At 45.7% G+C, this 12317-nt stretch overlaps 1 protein-coding gene across 2 annotated transcripts in view; it reads left to right on the top strand.

Annotated features, from left to right (window-relative positions):
* WASHC5 (WASH complex subunit 5) overlaps positions 1-5049 on the top strand; it is a 63016-nt gene extending 57967 nt beyond the window's left edge. For both annotated transcript variants that reach the window (XM_088442264.1, XM_088442263.1), the window contains 3 exons: positions 1975-2128; positions 2574-2661; positions 4691-5049. In XM_088442264.1, the coding sequence (XP_088298390.1) occupies positions 1975-2128; positions 2574-2661; positions 4691-4747 (299 nt within the window). In that variant the 3' untranslated portion in view covers positions 4748-5049. The remainder of the gene's footprint in view (positions 1-1974; positions 2129-2573; positions 2662-4690) is intronic.
* The last annotated feature ends 7268 nt before the right edge of the window (positions 5050-12317 follow it).

Here is a 12317-nt window from a genome sequence, read left to right as displayed (position 1 = left end):
GATGGTCGTTCATACACACTGAACGGCCATCATGTGCTTGTGCCCTCGGGGCCGGGAGGCGGGACCCAGCTGCCGCTGGGCAGGTCGGGGCGTGTTCCGCCCCCTCCTCTCTGCTGCCGCTGTGTGTGCACAGGCGGTCTGCAGACATATCTGTCCATCGGCTGTGCAGCACAGCCAATACGATATGTCGTTGAACAACGACGTTCACCGACATATCGCGGATACACACTGGCCGACGGGCAGCAGATATTTTGGCCGATCAATTGATCGGCCAGTGTATCTGTCAGTGTGTACCCATCTTTAGGGTATATAACGTTATTATCTACTGCAACACTAGCTATTGTTCTCTGTTATCAGTGGGGGGTAGGTTAAACTCAGGTAAATCCTGCATGTTAATGATTTTTTTCTTTAAAAAATAAGAAAGAAGTGTAACATACAGGGGAAATAAGCCTGACCTATGGCAAAATGTTCTCTCCATCTGCCCTAGGAGATGCTGCTGAGGAGGCGGGGCAAGCCATGGTGACTCCTCCCCTTTCAGCCTTCTATTACTCATTTGCATATGCCTACACACAGGAAGTCTGATACACAGCACATGTTCCCCCCCCCCCCATGCTCACACTAGTGCACGTGTATAATTATGTATAGTACCCTGCCTCTTCTATCACTGCTTCTCTCCTTCTGTCTCCTTCTATTCTGTTTTCTATCAGTCTCTCATTTTTTCCTCTCTGCTCTCATCTTTTTGTTCTCTATATTATCTCTTCTAGTCCTTCTCTCCCGCTCTCCATTCTTTTATTTTCTCTATTCTCTCTCCTCTCTGTTCTCTTCTTTCTACATTTCTCCTCTTTGTCTCTCTCTCATCTCTTTTACTTTATTATTATTATTATTATTATTATTATTATTATTATCCTTTATATGGTGCCACAAGGGTTCCGCAGCGCCTTACACAGTACATAAACAAATGAGCAAATACAAAAACAGTGAATTACAGTACAAAACAATGCAGGACAAGGACATGGTATATAAACATTGCTGCTATAGGGATCATAACACTCAAATAAGCAGCAGGGCGTCAGCAACCAAGTGCTAGGTGCCCTTGTGGGGAGTTTGGAGTAGGTGATCGAATGAGTAAATTGGGGTATCCACTAGACGATAAAGTTGAACGATTATGATAAAATCGTTCGATAATCGTTCAAACATCGTTTGCAAATCGTGCAGTAATTGTTTCTAACGATGTACGATGCGCGCTCCTGCTGGTCGTTTGATCGTCTCCTCCATCGACTGAACATGCAGGTCAATTTCACTTGATTGTTTACAAATCGTTTACACATCGTTTACACATCGTTCACGCTGAACGATCAAAAGATGAACCACTATCTGCCCACTATAGCTGAAAGCTCTCAATCACAGATTAAAACAACATAGTTTATTGTTAGATCTTTTGCAAATCGTTCAGAGTGGAAGATCATATTTCAAGGGAAACTTCAAGGGAAAATCGTTAAGAGGTTGGACAGGGATAAAATCGTCTAGTGGATGCCCCCCATAAGGGAGAAGCACATGAGGGGAGAGGGCCCTGCCTGTGAGAGCTTACATTCTAAAGGGGAGGGGCAGACAGACAGTGGTGACACAGATGGGGTAGACAGGAAGAAGCATGGATTTATATATACTCTTTGCTCTCTTCTCTTTTCTACATTTAATTTATTTTCTTTCTTTCTCTTTCCCTCTCTCTGTCTGTGTCTCCTTCTTCACTTCTGCTATTTAATTTTTCACCACCTCTGTCTCTGACCAATCGCCCTTCTTCCCTCTCTTTCACTTGCTCACTCTTCTTTGTTCACTCCCCTCCCTCTCTGTCCGCCCAGTCTTTTCCCCCTTTTTTTTTTTTTTTTTGATCGTCACACAATTTTTCTCTCCTCTATCACTCTCCCTCCCCCCTCATTACTTGCTGCAGACCCTGAGCTCGCTGTCTATCATTGCCAGGTATGACTTGCAGGAAGCCAACAGACGCCATTGACTGGCCGCCCCTAGTGCTGGGGCTCCTCACATTGCTGAAGCAGTTTCACTTCCGCTATACCCAGCAGTTTCTGGCCCTCATCGGACAGTTCATCCGCTCTTCAATGGAGCAGAGCACGAGGTGAGGGGAGTCCTACACTGTGTGTCCAGCTGTCAGTGAGAAATGTCATCTGCACCTGAGAGCCACGAGATTTCCGCCATTGTGCGCTGTGAGACTGATTTTATGGTTCTCGCTATAACCTATACTGATACCTGTCACACTCAATGCAGGCAGCCATTTTATGGGCTTTACCAATATTTGAGAACACATCCTATTAATGACCTAGGCATCAGCATTAATTGGGGGGGTGGTTTGTTAAAAAAAAAAAAAAACGTTTTTAGAAAATGTTACATAGAGCACTGTACATTGTTATTCAGAAATGTTTGTGTTTATAATGTATGTGTTTATAATGTATGTGTCAGCTATCTACTAACAGGGGTCACACAATATATCCCGTTTCTTCACACTAACGCCCGATCTTACCACGCAGATAGGATGACTTGTGTCTCGTTTTTTTCGGTTACAGCCAGAAGATCCCGGAGATGCCGTCAGATGTGGTCGGCGCACTTATGTTCCTTGAAGATTATGTTCACTTTGCCAAGCTGCCCAGGAGGGTAAGATGTGTCTGAGAACACTGAGGGGGCTAATTCGGAGATGGGAGAAAAGCAAGAAAAAAAAAAAAAGCAAGTTTGCGCGCCATAAATCAGCACCGCGATTCCCCAATGCCTATCTAATCAGTGATCAATACCGCCGATAGGTGGACATCGATGATTGGCGATCCATCGGGAAATCTGGGAATTCATGGTCAGAATTGGCGAATCATGGATTTCAAACATTTTGGATTGTCCCTTCCCCCCCCCCCCCCAGAACGGGGAATTTGTATGGGCCCCATAACTGTGCAACTGGGCAAAACCATGTTACACGGCAGGTGGGGCAGATGTAACGTGCAGAGAGAGTTAGATTTGGGAGGGGTGTGTTCAAGCTGAAATCTAAATTGCAGTGTAAATAATAGTATTTTTGGTCAACTTACCATTGAATCCTTTTCTCTTAAGCAGACTGGGGAACACTGGCCCATGGGATTGTAGGTTGGGGCTGGAGCTGGCACTTAATGAAATGTAGCTTTAAATCCTAAGCTCCTCCCGCCTGCAATCCTACAATTCCAGTATTTCTTTAAAAGAGTCCGGAGATGAGTAGGAGGAACCCTGTGAAACTGTTTAGAACAACCAAACAAACCAGTAGGGAAAAGACCAGTCAAGACCCAAACACCTCGCACGACTGAGCGTGAGGGAGGGATCGCAGTGTTCCCCAGCTTGCTTAAGAGAAAAGGATTCAACGGTAGGTTGACCAAAAATCCTATTTTCTCTTGCAGCAAGGCTGGGGAACACTGGACCATGGGACGTTCAAAAGCCGCTCCCAGGGGGGGGAAGGCTCGGCTGCCTGACCGGAGAACTGTACTCCCATAGTGGGTGCCGAAAGGTAAAAATGAGCAAACGTGCGGACAGAGCACTAGATAGCCGCACGATGGACCTGTGCTGCTGAAGTGCCGCATCACGCTGCCCATAAGATGGCCGCCACCATAGCGGATAGCGCTGTCACCCGGTCTGGTGGCGGTCACTTTGCACCAGAATAGGCTTCAGTAATGACAGAGCGGATCCAATGCGCAAGGATCTGCTGAGTAGCCGGCCAACTATGTTCCCACGCATCAAAAAGAACCCGCAGAGAACAGTGCGGCGTACCAAAGATGACGTGTCCAAGGAAATCTGCTCAGCCCAACTGGCAGAGCCAGATCATCCCAGTCCCGGGAATTAGCTGAAGGAGGACGAACCGGGAGGACAATATCCTGTGTAAGTACAAGGCCGAAGCAAGTGTCGGTGGGAAACATAAAACCTGTACTGGCAAACCGCACAGTCGTCATGGAAGACGAGAAAAAGGTGGCTTGCCAGCCCCAAACACTGAACTATGCCGAGGGAAGGCAATAGCCCTAGGGATAGACTAGCTTCCAAATAACTAACCGAAGATCCACTGAATGCAGCAACGTCAATGGAGCCTGGGTGAGAGCCGATAAGACTAGATTAAGATTCCACGGCTCCACCTGTGTCCAAACGTGCCCTACTCCTCAGGCATTTAAAGCCGACTGAAATTGTGGAATTGCAGGGGGGAGGAGCTTAGGATTTAAAGCTACATTTCATTAAGTGCCAGCTCCAGCCCCAACCTACAATCCCATGGTCCAGTGTTCCCCAGCCTTGCTACAAGAGAAATAAAGCTGTCCAGCATTTTTGGGCTACATGCAAAAGCTGGCAGTATTTACCCTACATGCAATATAATAAATACATTTGCACCCCTTGCATTGCAGCATGGTTTGTTCCACATACAAAGTGACATGCTCTTTATTTGCTTTGTTCCCACCTCAGAATCGGGTCCTGCATGCATTAAATGTATAGGTCATATTTTATTATAGAATTATCCCCTATGTGTAAAAGGCAAAACTCTGGACGTCATAGTTATGAATGGAGCTGATTCATATATTAGTACCCTGAAGTGGTAAATGACATGTGCTTACTCACTGATTCCTGCACTGGAGTGATACTGGATAGTCCTCGCCTGGCTATGGTCCATTGAATGCGACTGCTTGTTGTTTTCCAGGTGGTTGAAGCTCACGTGCCCAATTTCATCTTTGATGAGTTTAGGACAATCCTTTGATTGGTCAGAGGATCGCCAGCAGTCGGTGACTGAGAGAAGCTGATTGACGGTTCCACGGGCCGCAGCCAGGCAGATGTGTGGCCGGTCACTGAAGCTTTCCGCCTGTACAGATCATACATAGCTAGAGACCAGTCACCCAGTGCCGCGGTCTCAGTAACCATTGTAGAAAGTGCACCTGTTCTAGAGAAGAGTATTTTCCATAGCACTTAAATATGTGGGAAGTGATTTATAAATTACTTTTGTCCTTTCAAGGAATAAACGGATCTGATGCAGTTTTCTTAATAAAATAATATTTGGTTCCATCTCTGTTTCCAGTTACTTCTGGGACTCTGGGTGGAATCTGTTAGAGAAGAATTTATATCACTTTACATTTTTCTTAACTAATAATCAGCACCAGCAACATTAATATGTGGATTGTGTCTTATTGTTTTATGATTGTCCAGATAGCTCAGACGGCATCCACCCTCTCCGCTCACATCCTTGTCATTTTATTCCAGCAATTTGTGAAACCGCAGCTTAATAAATCCGACGGTTTGTATTCGGAACATGAAAAAAATTCAGAATGATGATTTCAGATTTCAAGTTTGAAGACGGAGGTTTTCCTGCGGTTTTGCCTGTGATAAAGCCGGCGGATTTAAACATGACCAAACACACGCAGAGAGCGGCACTTTGATTGAATTGCTGCTTGATAAATGCTCTCCTTATATCTTGCAGTGTGGCCCTGAGGTGTATTCATGTAGGGATTTAGTAAATGCGGATGAAAGAAAACACACTGCGTTACAGGGATATGGTGTGATCTGATAGAGTACCTGATGCCAGCTCGCAGATTTTTACATGAGGCCCCTGTTGCTGTTATTAGTGAATACAGGGCCTGATTCACCATGGAACGCTATTGTGATCGCAGCTCCGTAATCGCTCGCAGGTCTGCTGTGAAAATATTCTAATGAATGCAATCGCAATACCAGCATAGAGACGCCCACTGCTTCCCACTACCGCTATCTCACATCAGTAATACTTTGCAAACATCGGTAACATTGGCCCCTCATGCAGAATTACAGCAGCCCGGACCTTACTTAGACATTGCTAACCTCGTTGCATGCAGTGAGTACTCAAGCTGAGTATGCAAACGCAGTGGCTAATTTATGCACGCCCATGCAACAACGTTCAAATGTCAGGCACGCCTGCGTTTCTCCAACCACCCCCTGTGACCACCCCCAAACGCTCACTGCCTGTCAGTTACTCTACAATGGCTCCGCGTGGTCTCTGTGATCGCAGTGGTGATTTCGCTCACGCCCGTCTGCGTATGCTTTAGCAATAGTGATCCACAATGAATCAGGCCAACAGTAGGATGCAGTCATATGGGCTAGGTATGTTGAAATTCATAATGTTGACATGAGAACGTTGGCACGGTCTTAAGTACAGACCCACCTTACCCTAATCTCTAACCCTCCCTCTAGTGCCTAACCCGACCTCCCCCCAAGTAGCCTAACCCCTCTTGTCCCGCTGTCTAACCCTAATGTCAACATTTTTACAATGTCTGTACTTTACCTATTGACATTTTAACACACTGGTGTTGCCCTAATGACTATATCCCCTGTCATATTATAATGAATGTTCTTTATAAAGCAATGCCCTATCAAGTAAAAAATCACAGTACCTTTGGCACAACACAGGATCAGGAACAGGTTTACAAATAGGCTTTGTCCCGTATTCAATTCTCCGCAATGTGAGATCACCATGTTTGGCTGCACACATCGTGGTAAAATTCAGTACCCCAACATCACCCAATATTCCTAATTGCATTGCCTGCTCTGAATCAAGGAGATTTCGCAAACGGGGCTGGTTAAATCCTTTTCTTCGGAATCCATAGGGGACACATAGACCATGGGTATAAGCTGGAGTAGGAGGAATCCGGGCACTAACTGTTTAAGCTTCTTCTCCCAGCAGCCCCATGTCCTCCTCCCCTATGCTCCAGCCAGGCCAGTTAAGTTAGCAAGCCCAAGGCAGGAGCGAGAAAGCGGAAAAGGAAGACACACACACACACACATCCAAACACTCAGATACGCTTAAAGAAGGACTGGAAGCAGAGTAAAAAACGCACAAGCCCCTGGTGGCCTGTGTCCACTATGGATTCCGAAGTAAACGATTTAACCAGGTAAAAACATTAATCTCGTTTTCTTCGTCATTCCATAGTGGACACAGCCATAGAACATGGGATGTCCAAAAGCTACCCCCCTATGGGAGGGGACACGTGGAGCTGTGCTGAAGACCCTTCAGCTATAAGCCGCATCTGCGGCAGCAAAGGTGTCAAACGAATAGGACTGGAGTAAAATATGGGTGGAGGACCACAGAGCCATTCTACAAAGCTGCTCAGGCGAGGCACCCATGGTGAGCTGCTCAAGAAGTACCCACCAATCAGGTGAAATCAGCCGTCACCAAAGACGGCACAGGGAGGTCCACCACAACAGAAGTGGAGCCAACTGGCCAAAGTCTGGGTGGCAGCCAGCCAGCCCCATTTACGAAATTTGAAGAGGACAAAAAAGGGAATCCGTCTTAAAGAGATCCCAGGTCCTATCCACATAGATCTGGAGGGCCCACACACATTCCAAAGAGGTCTTCTCCGTAGAAGAATCAGGTGCCTGAAACACAGAGACATTGATGTCCTGGGTGATGTAAAACTGAGAGTCTGCCTAAGGATGGTAGCCTAAGCAAGTTCAAAGAACAGCCCAGTCCAAGTGAAAAACCAGCGATGGGAAGTGACAGGACAACGCGCCTTAGTCTGACACGGTTCGCATGTCAGGCATCAGAGCAATTTGTCGGTGAAAGAAGACAGCCGAAACCTGCACTATCAAGAAAAGAGGCGGAGGTATAAACCAGAACCACCTGCAGAAGGGAGAGGGCCCGAGAGAGGGAAACACTTTGCTTGGTGTTCTGCAAGGAATTTTAACCCCAAAGTAAATCCGCCAAAGTGGTGATAAAGTCTTCCAGGGAAGGGCTTACAGGCATACAGCATAGTACGAACGACTGACCTGGAGAACCCTTTAGCCCTCAAGATGGATGTCTTAAGAGCCATCCTGTCAAGAGAGATGGGCCTGAACCGGATGGAAGCATGGGCCCTGAGACTGAAGACTGGCCGCAGCGGAAGAAACGGTGGAGCGTTGATAGAAGATCTGCATACCAAGTTCGCCGTGGCCAATAGGGGACAACCAGGATTAATGTGCTGCCCTCACAATGCAACTTGCAGAGGACACATGGAATACACAAGATCGAAGGGAAGACCTACAAGAGAGTGAACTCCCACCGGACCAACAAGGTGTCCACCCGAAAAGCTCCCGGATCTCTGGCACTGGAGAAGTACTTCGGTAGCTTATGGTTGTGCTGAGATGTCATCAAGGCGATGTCCGGCTACCCCCAGAGAAGAACTAGTATCCAAAAAGCATCTGGATGAAGCGCCCAAGAAGCCGAGGAAGTCCGCTTCCCAATTCTGGACTCCAGACTATCATCAGAGCCGGAAGCTGACACTCTGCCCAGATGAGAAGACAACTCACGTTCATGATGGTTTATGTAGGCTACGGCAGTCGTGTTGTCTGATTATACCTGGACAGGACAATGCTTGTGGAGCGGCCGAGCCAGGCAGAAAGCTCTGAAGATCGCTCGGAGTTCCAGAATGTTGGCCGGCAGCCAACTCTCGGAAGCTGCACACTGACCATGAAAGATTGTTGACAGGTTACTGCCCTCCAGTAGGAGGTATACAGGGACACAGGAGCCCTTTACTGCTCTGCAGAGACCAACTGACGCAGGCACAGGTTAAAATAGTTGCTCAGCGTCTCATTTGGGAGGGAAGAGAGGAGAATCCCTATGGCATGACTTGTGCAGTGGGGGAGGGGCTGATGGGGAGAGCCTACCTCCTAGCTGAACAAAATCCCCCAGGGCAATGGCTGCTTCCAATGAAGCGCCCCATTGCCTTTGCCCTGTTGGTCTAGTGAAGGCACCAGGCTGTCAACACTGTCAGTAGTCACACATATCGATGTTGACTCCCGCTCTTACCTTCTGAGCATCGCCCGTGCCCGGACTCCTCCTACTCCAGCCTATACCACATGGTCTCTGCCTCTATCCCCTATGGCATGACAAAGAAACATCCTTTCCAAATGGAGAAGTATTTATATAATTTCTGTCCTACATTCTGGTATATTTTATGTATTATTGCACTTATATACAGCTACTATATTTGATTGTTGTTTTGATATATTTTGTTATTTAATTTGCCTACATCTATTTACACCAGTGATTTAATGTAACTTTAACTACATATACAGTGCATCCGGAAAGTATTCACAGCGCTTCACTTTTTCCACATTTTGTTATGTTACAGACTTTTTACACGTTGTCATTATGGGGTATTGTGTGTAGAATTTTCAGGACAAAAATGAAATGGAATACATTCATTTTTGTCCTGAAAATTCTACACACAATACCCCATAATGACAACGTGTAAAAAGTTTTTTGAGATTTTTGCAAATTTAACAAAAAAATAAATAATAAGTCACATGTACATAAGTATTCACAGCCTTTGCTCAATACCTTGTTGATGCACCTTTGGCAGCAATTACAGCCTCAAGTCTTTTTGAATATGATGCCACAAGCTTGGCACACCTATCTTTGGGCAGTTTCGCCCATTCCTCTTTGCAGCACCTCTCAAGCTCCATCAGGTTGGATGGGAAGCGTTGGAGCACAGCCATTTACAGATCTCTCCAGAGATGTTCAATTGGATTCAAGTCTGGGCTCTGGGCTCAGTTGTCCTGAAACCACTCCTTTGATATCTTGGCTGTGTGCTTAGGGTCGTTGTCCTGCTGAAAGATGAACCATCGCCCCAGGCTGAGGTCAAGAGCGCTCTGGAGCAGGTTTTCATCCAGGATGTCTCTGTACATTGCTGCATTCATCTTTCCCTCTATCCTGACTAGTCTCCCAGTTCCTGCCGCTGTAAAACATCCCCACAGCATGACGCTGCCATCACCATGCTTCACTGTAGGGATGGTATTGGCCTGGTGATGAGCGGTGCCTGGTTTCCTCCAAACATAACGCCTGGCATTCATCCCAAAGAGTTCAATCTTTGTCTCATCATGGTTGGTCTGAGAATCCTTAAGGTGCATCTTGGTAAACTCCAGGTGGGCTGCCATGTACTTTTTACTAAGGAGTGACTTCCGTCTGGCCACTGTAATATACAGGCCTGTATTTTTTATTAAATTTGCAAAAATCTCAAAAAAACTTTTTACATGTTGTCATTATGGGGTATTGTGTGTAGAATTTTGAGGACAAAAATTTATTTATTCCATTCTGGAATAAGGCTGTAACAACAAACTGTGGAAAAAGTGAAGCGTTGTGAATACTTTCCGGATGCACTGTAAATGTATCATTCACACATTTTAGGATCAAGGATAATTTTAGGATAATTCTGTACAGAATACGTTCACTAAGTACAGGATGCCGGCGCTTAGTATACCAGCACCGGAATCACTACACCTATCAGAATCCCGCCACGCCGGCATCCCAAAGGTATGTACTGGGGTTAGGGGGGGGGTTAGGACACTGACAGACAGGTGTCGGTATTCTAACTCTGTCGGGATGCTGGCGTTGGTATTTTGACTGCCAGCATCCAGTATCCATCCCTATTGTACATTTATATGTTGTCTGACAGCTAAAAGGGGTGTCTAGGGGCCTGAATCACTACAGATCGCAACTGCGAATGGTATAGCGATTACACGCACAGTTCCACTGTGATAGTATGCGAATTCACTGCAATCGCTATGCCGCCGCAGCACTACATAAAGACGCCCACTTTACCTGACACACACATCCGTAATGTTTAGCAAGACTGCAAAACCATCGGTACAATTGAGTACCATCACAGCCTCAAGCTCTGACCCTACTCAGAAATTGCTAACTTCCACGCACGCTACGAGTCCTCAGACTGCGTATGGCATGGCAGTGGATAATTTATGCACGCCCCCGCAACGGCGTTCAAACGCACTGGCACGCCTACGTTTCGCCGTCCCCCCTCCGGTCACCACCCACAAACGGCAATTCCTGTCAGTCACTCTGCGATGGGTCTGCGTAGCCACTGTGATGCATGCGTAGAATGCAAAAATCGGGCGATTGCGTAATCGCAGATGCGAATGGTAATGAATCAGGCCCAAGGTTCCCTATGGGCTAGTAATGCTGGATTCCCAGTAACGAAACTGGATCAGAACCTCTATATACCCCTGCCTATACCTTCTAAAATCCTTCCTATAAACCTCTAAGAATAACGCTAATTTGCGTACGCAGTCTGACCGCAAATAAAGACAGGAGTGGAATCTGTGGTTCCAAAGCACAAGAATTATTCAGGTAAAAGTACAGTCAGTTACACGCAATTGATACATACACAATTTAGGCGTAAAAGGAAATAATACAGACCCAAGTACAGTATACATACGCTGCGCCTCCGGACCCAGAGATAGGCCTCAGAATAGAGACCCTCAGTTCATACAGCATTCAACATGGACTAAAAAAACAGTATTCGGGCACACATATTTATCCCCCTCAGACTAAAACAGGACAATGGGGAAGTTTCTTGCTGATGTCATTGGTTCTCAGAGGAGAAGCATATGTTACAGCATATTTAACAGGCTGGTTCAAATAGACTCTCCCTGCCTCTAACAGCAGGGGAATCTTTCTAGTAACGCCTTCTGTACATTCCAACAGTTAAACATATTGGTGCTTGTAAGTTCTGCGATCCATAACTTGAGTTTGCATGATGCGATCTCTCCACCGATAACACCGGAATGCTGTAAGAAGCGTTCGCATCAGAACAAGACCAAACACAACTTGCTTATCATGTATAATACCTTAGTTATCAAAAACCTTTATTTCTCAGCATTTAAACTAACTTAACCAACTTAAATCATACATTTTGATGCTTATTGAACCTTATGTTTGTATAAAAAAATGTGTGGGTATTCAGGGTTTGATATAAGGATGCTAGTTAACTTGGGGCAGATGCGTGCACATAAAGCTAATAAAACAGCGGTTTAATACAAAGTCTTATGCATTCGCTAATATGCGACTAGTTAATAGCGCTCTTGTGAGTATTATTGTGTGTATGAAAAATGATGAAAGAAGTGATCGCTTAGGCGGCCATTCGCAAAATGGCGTCTTGCGATCTTATTTCTAAAATGGAGTCTTGCGCCATTTGCAAGATGGCGTCACTGCGATTAAATTTTAAACTGAACTCTCAGCCAATTATTCAGCTTCGACAGTCCACCCTTTGATAGCAAACAGCATGCTATTAAAATTTTTTTTTTTAGGCTTACATTTACATATTATTTAGTGTTATTATGGGATGGCACAAGGTGTTCCTTAATCCATCAATAATGTGTCTCTGGGTGGGGACATAAAACTACTATTATACGCACACCGCGGATCTTGGAAGACCATGTGACAGGTGTGGGAATGCACCAGTCTTATAACAGCAGTCTTGAAGGGGAATTTGAGACTTTACATTGTCTGAGGTGTTCTATAAATAACAATTCAA

Source organism: Taudactylus pleione, unplaced genomic scaffold (genome assembly GCF_031769625.1).
Source record: "Taudactylus pleione unplaced genomic scaffold, aTauple2 ptg000306l, whole genome shotgun sequence".
Classification (NCBI taxonomy): Eukaryota; Metazoa; Chordata; class Amphibia; order Anura; family Myobatrachidae; genus Taudactylus; species Taudactylus pleione.
This window is presented reverse-complemented; position numbering and strand designations above follow the sequence as displayed.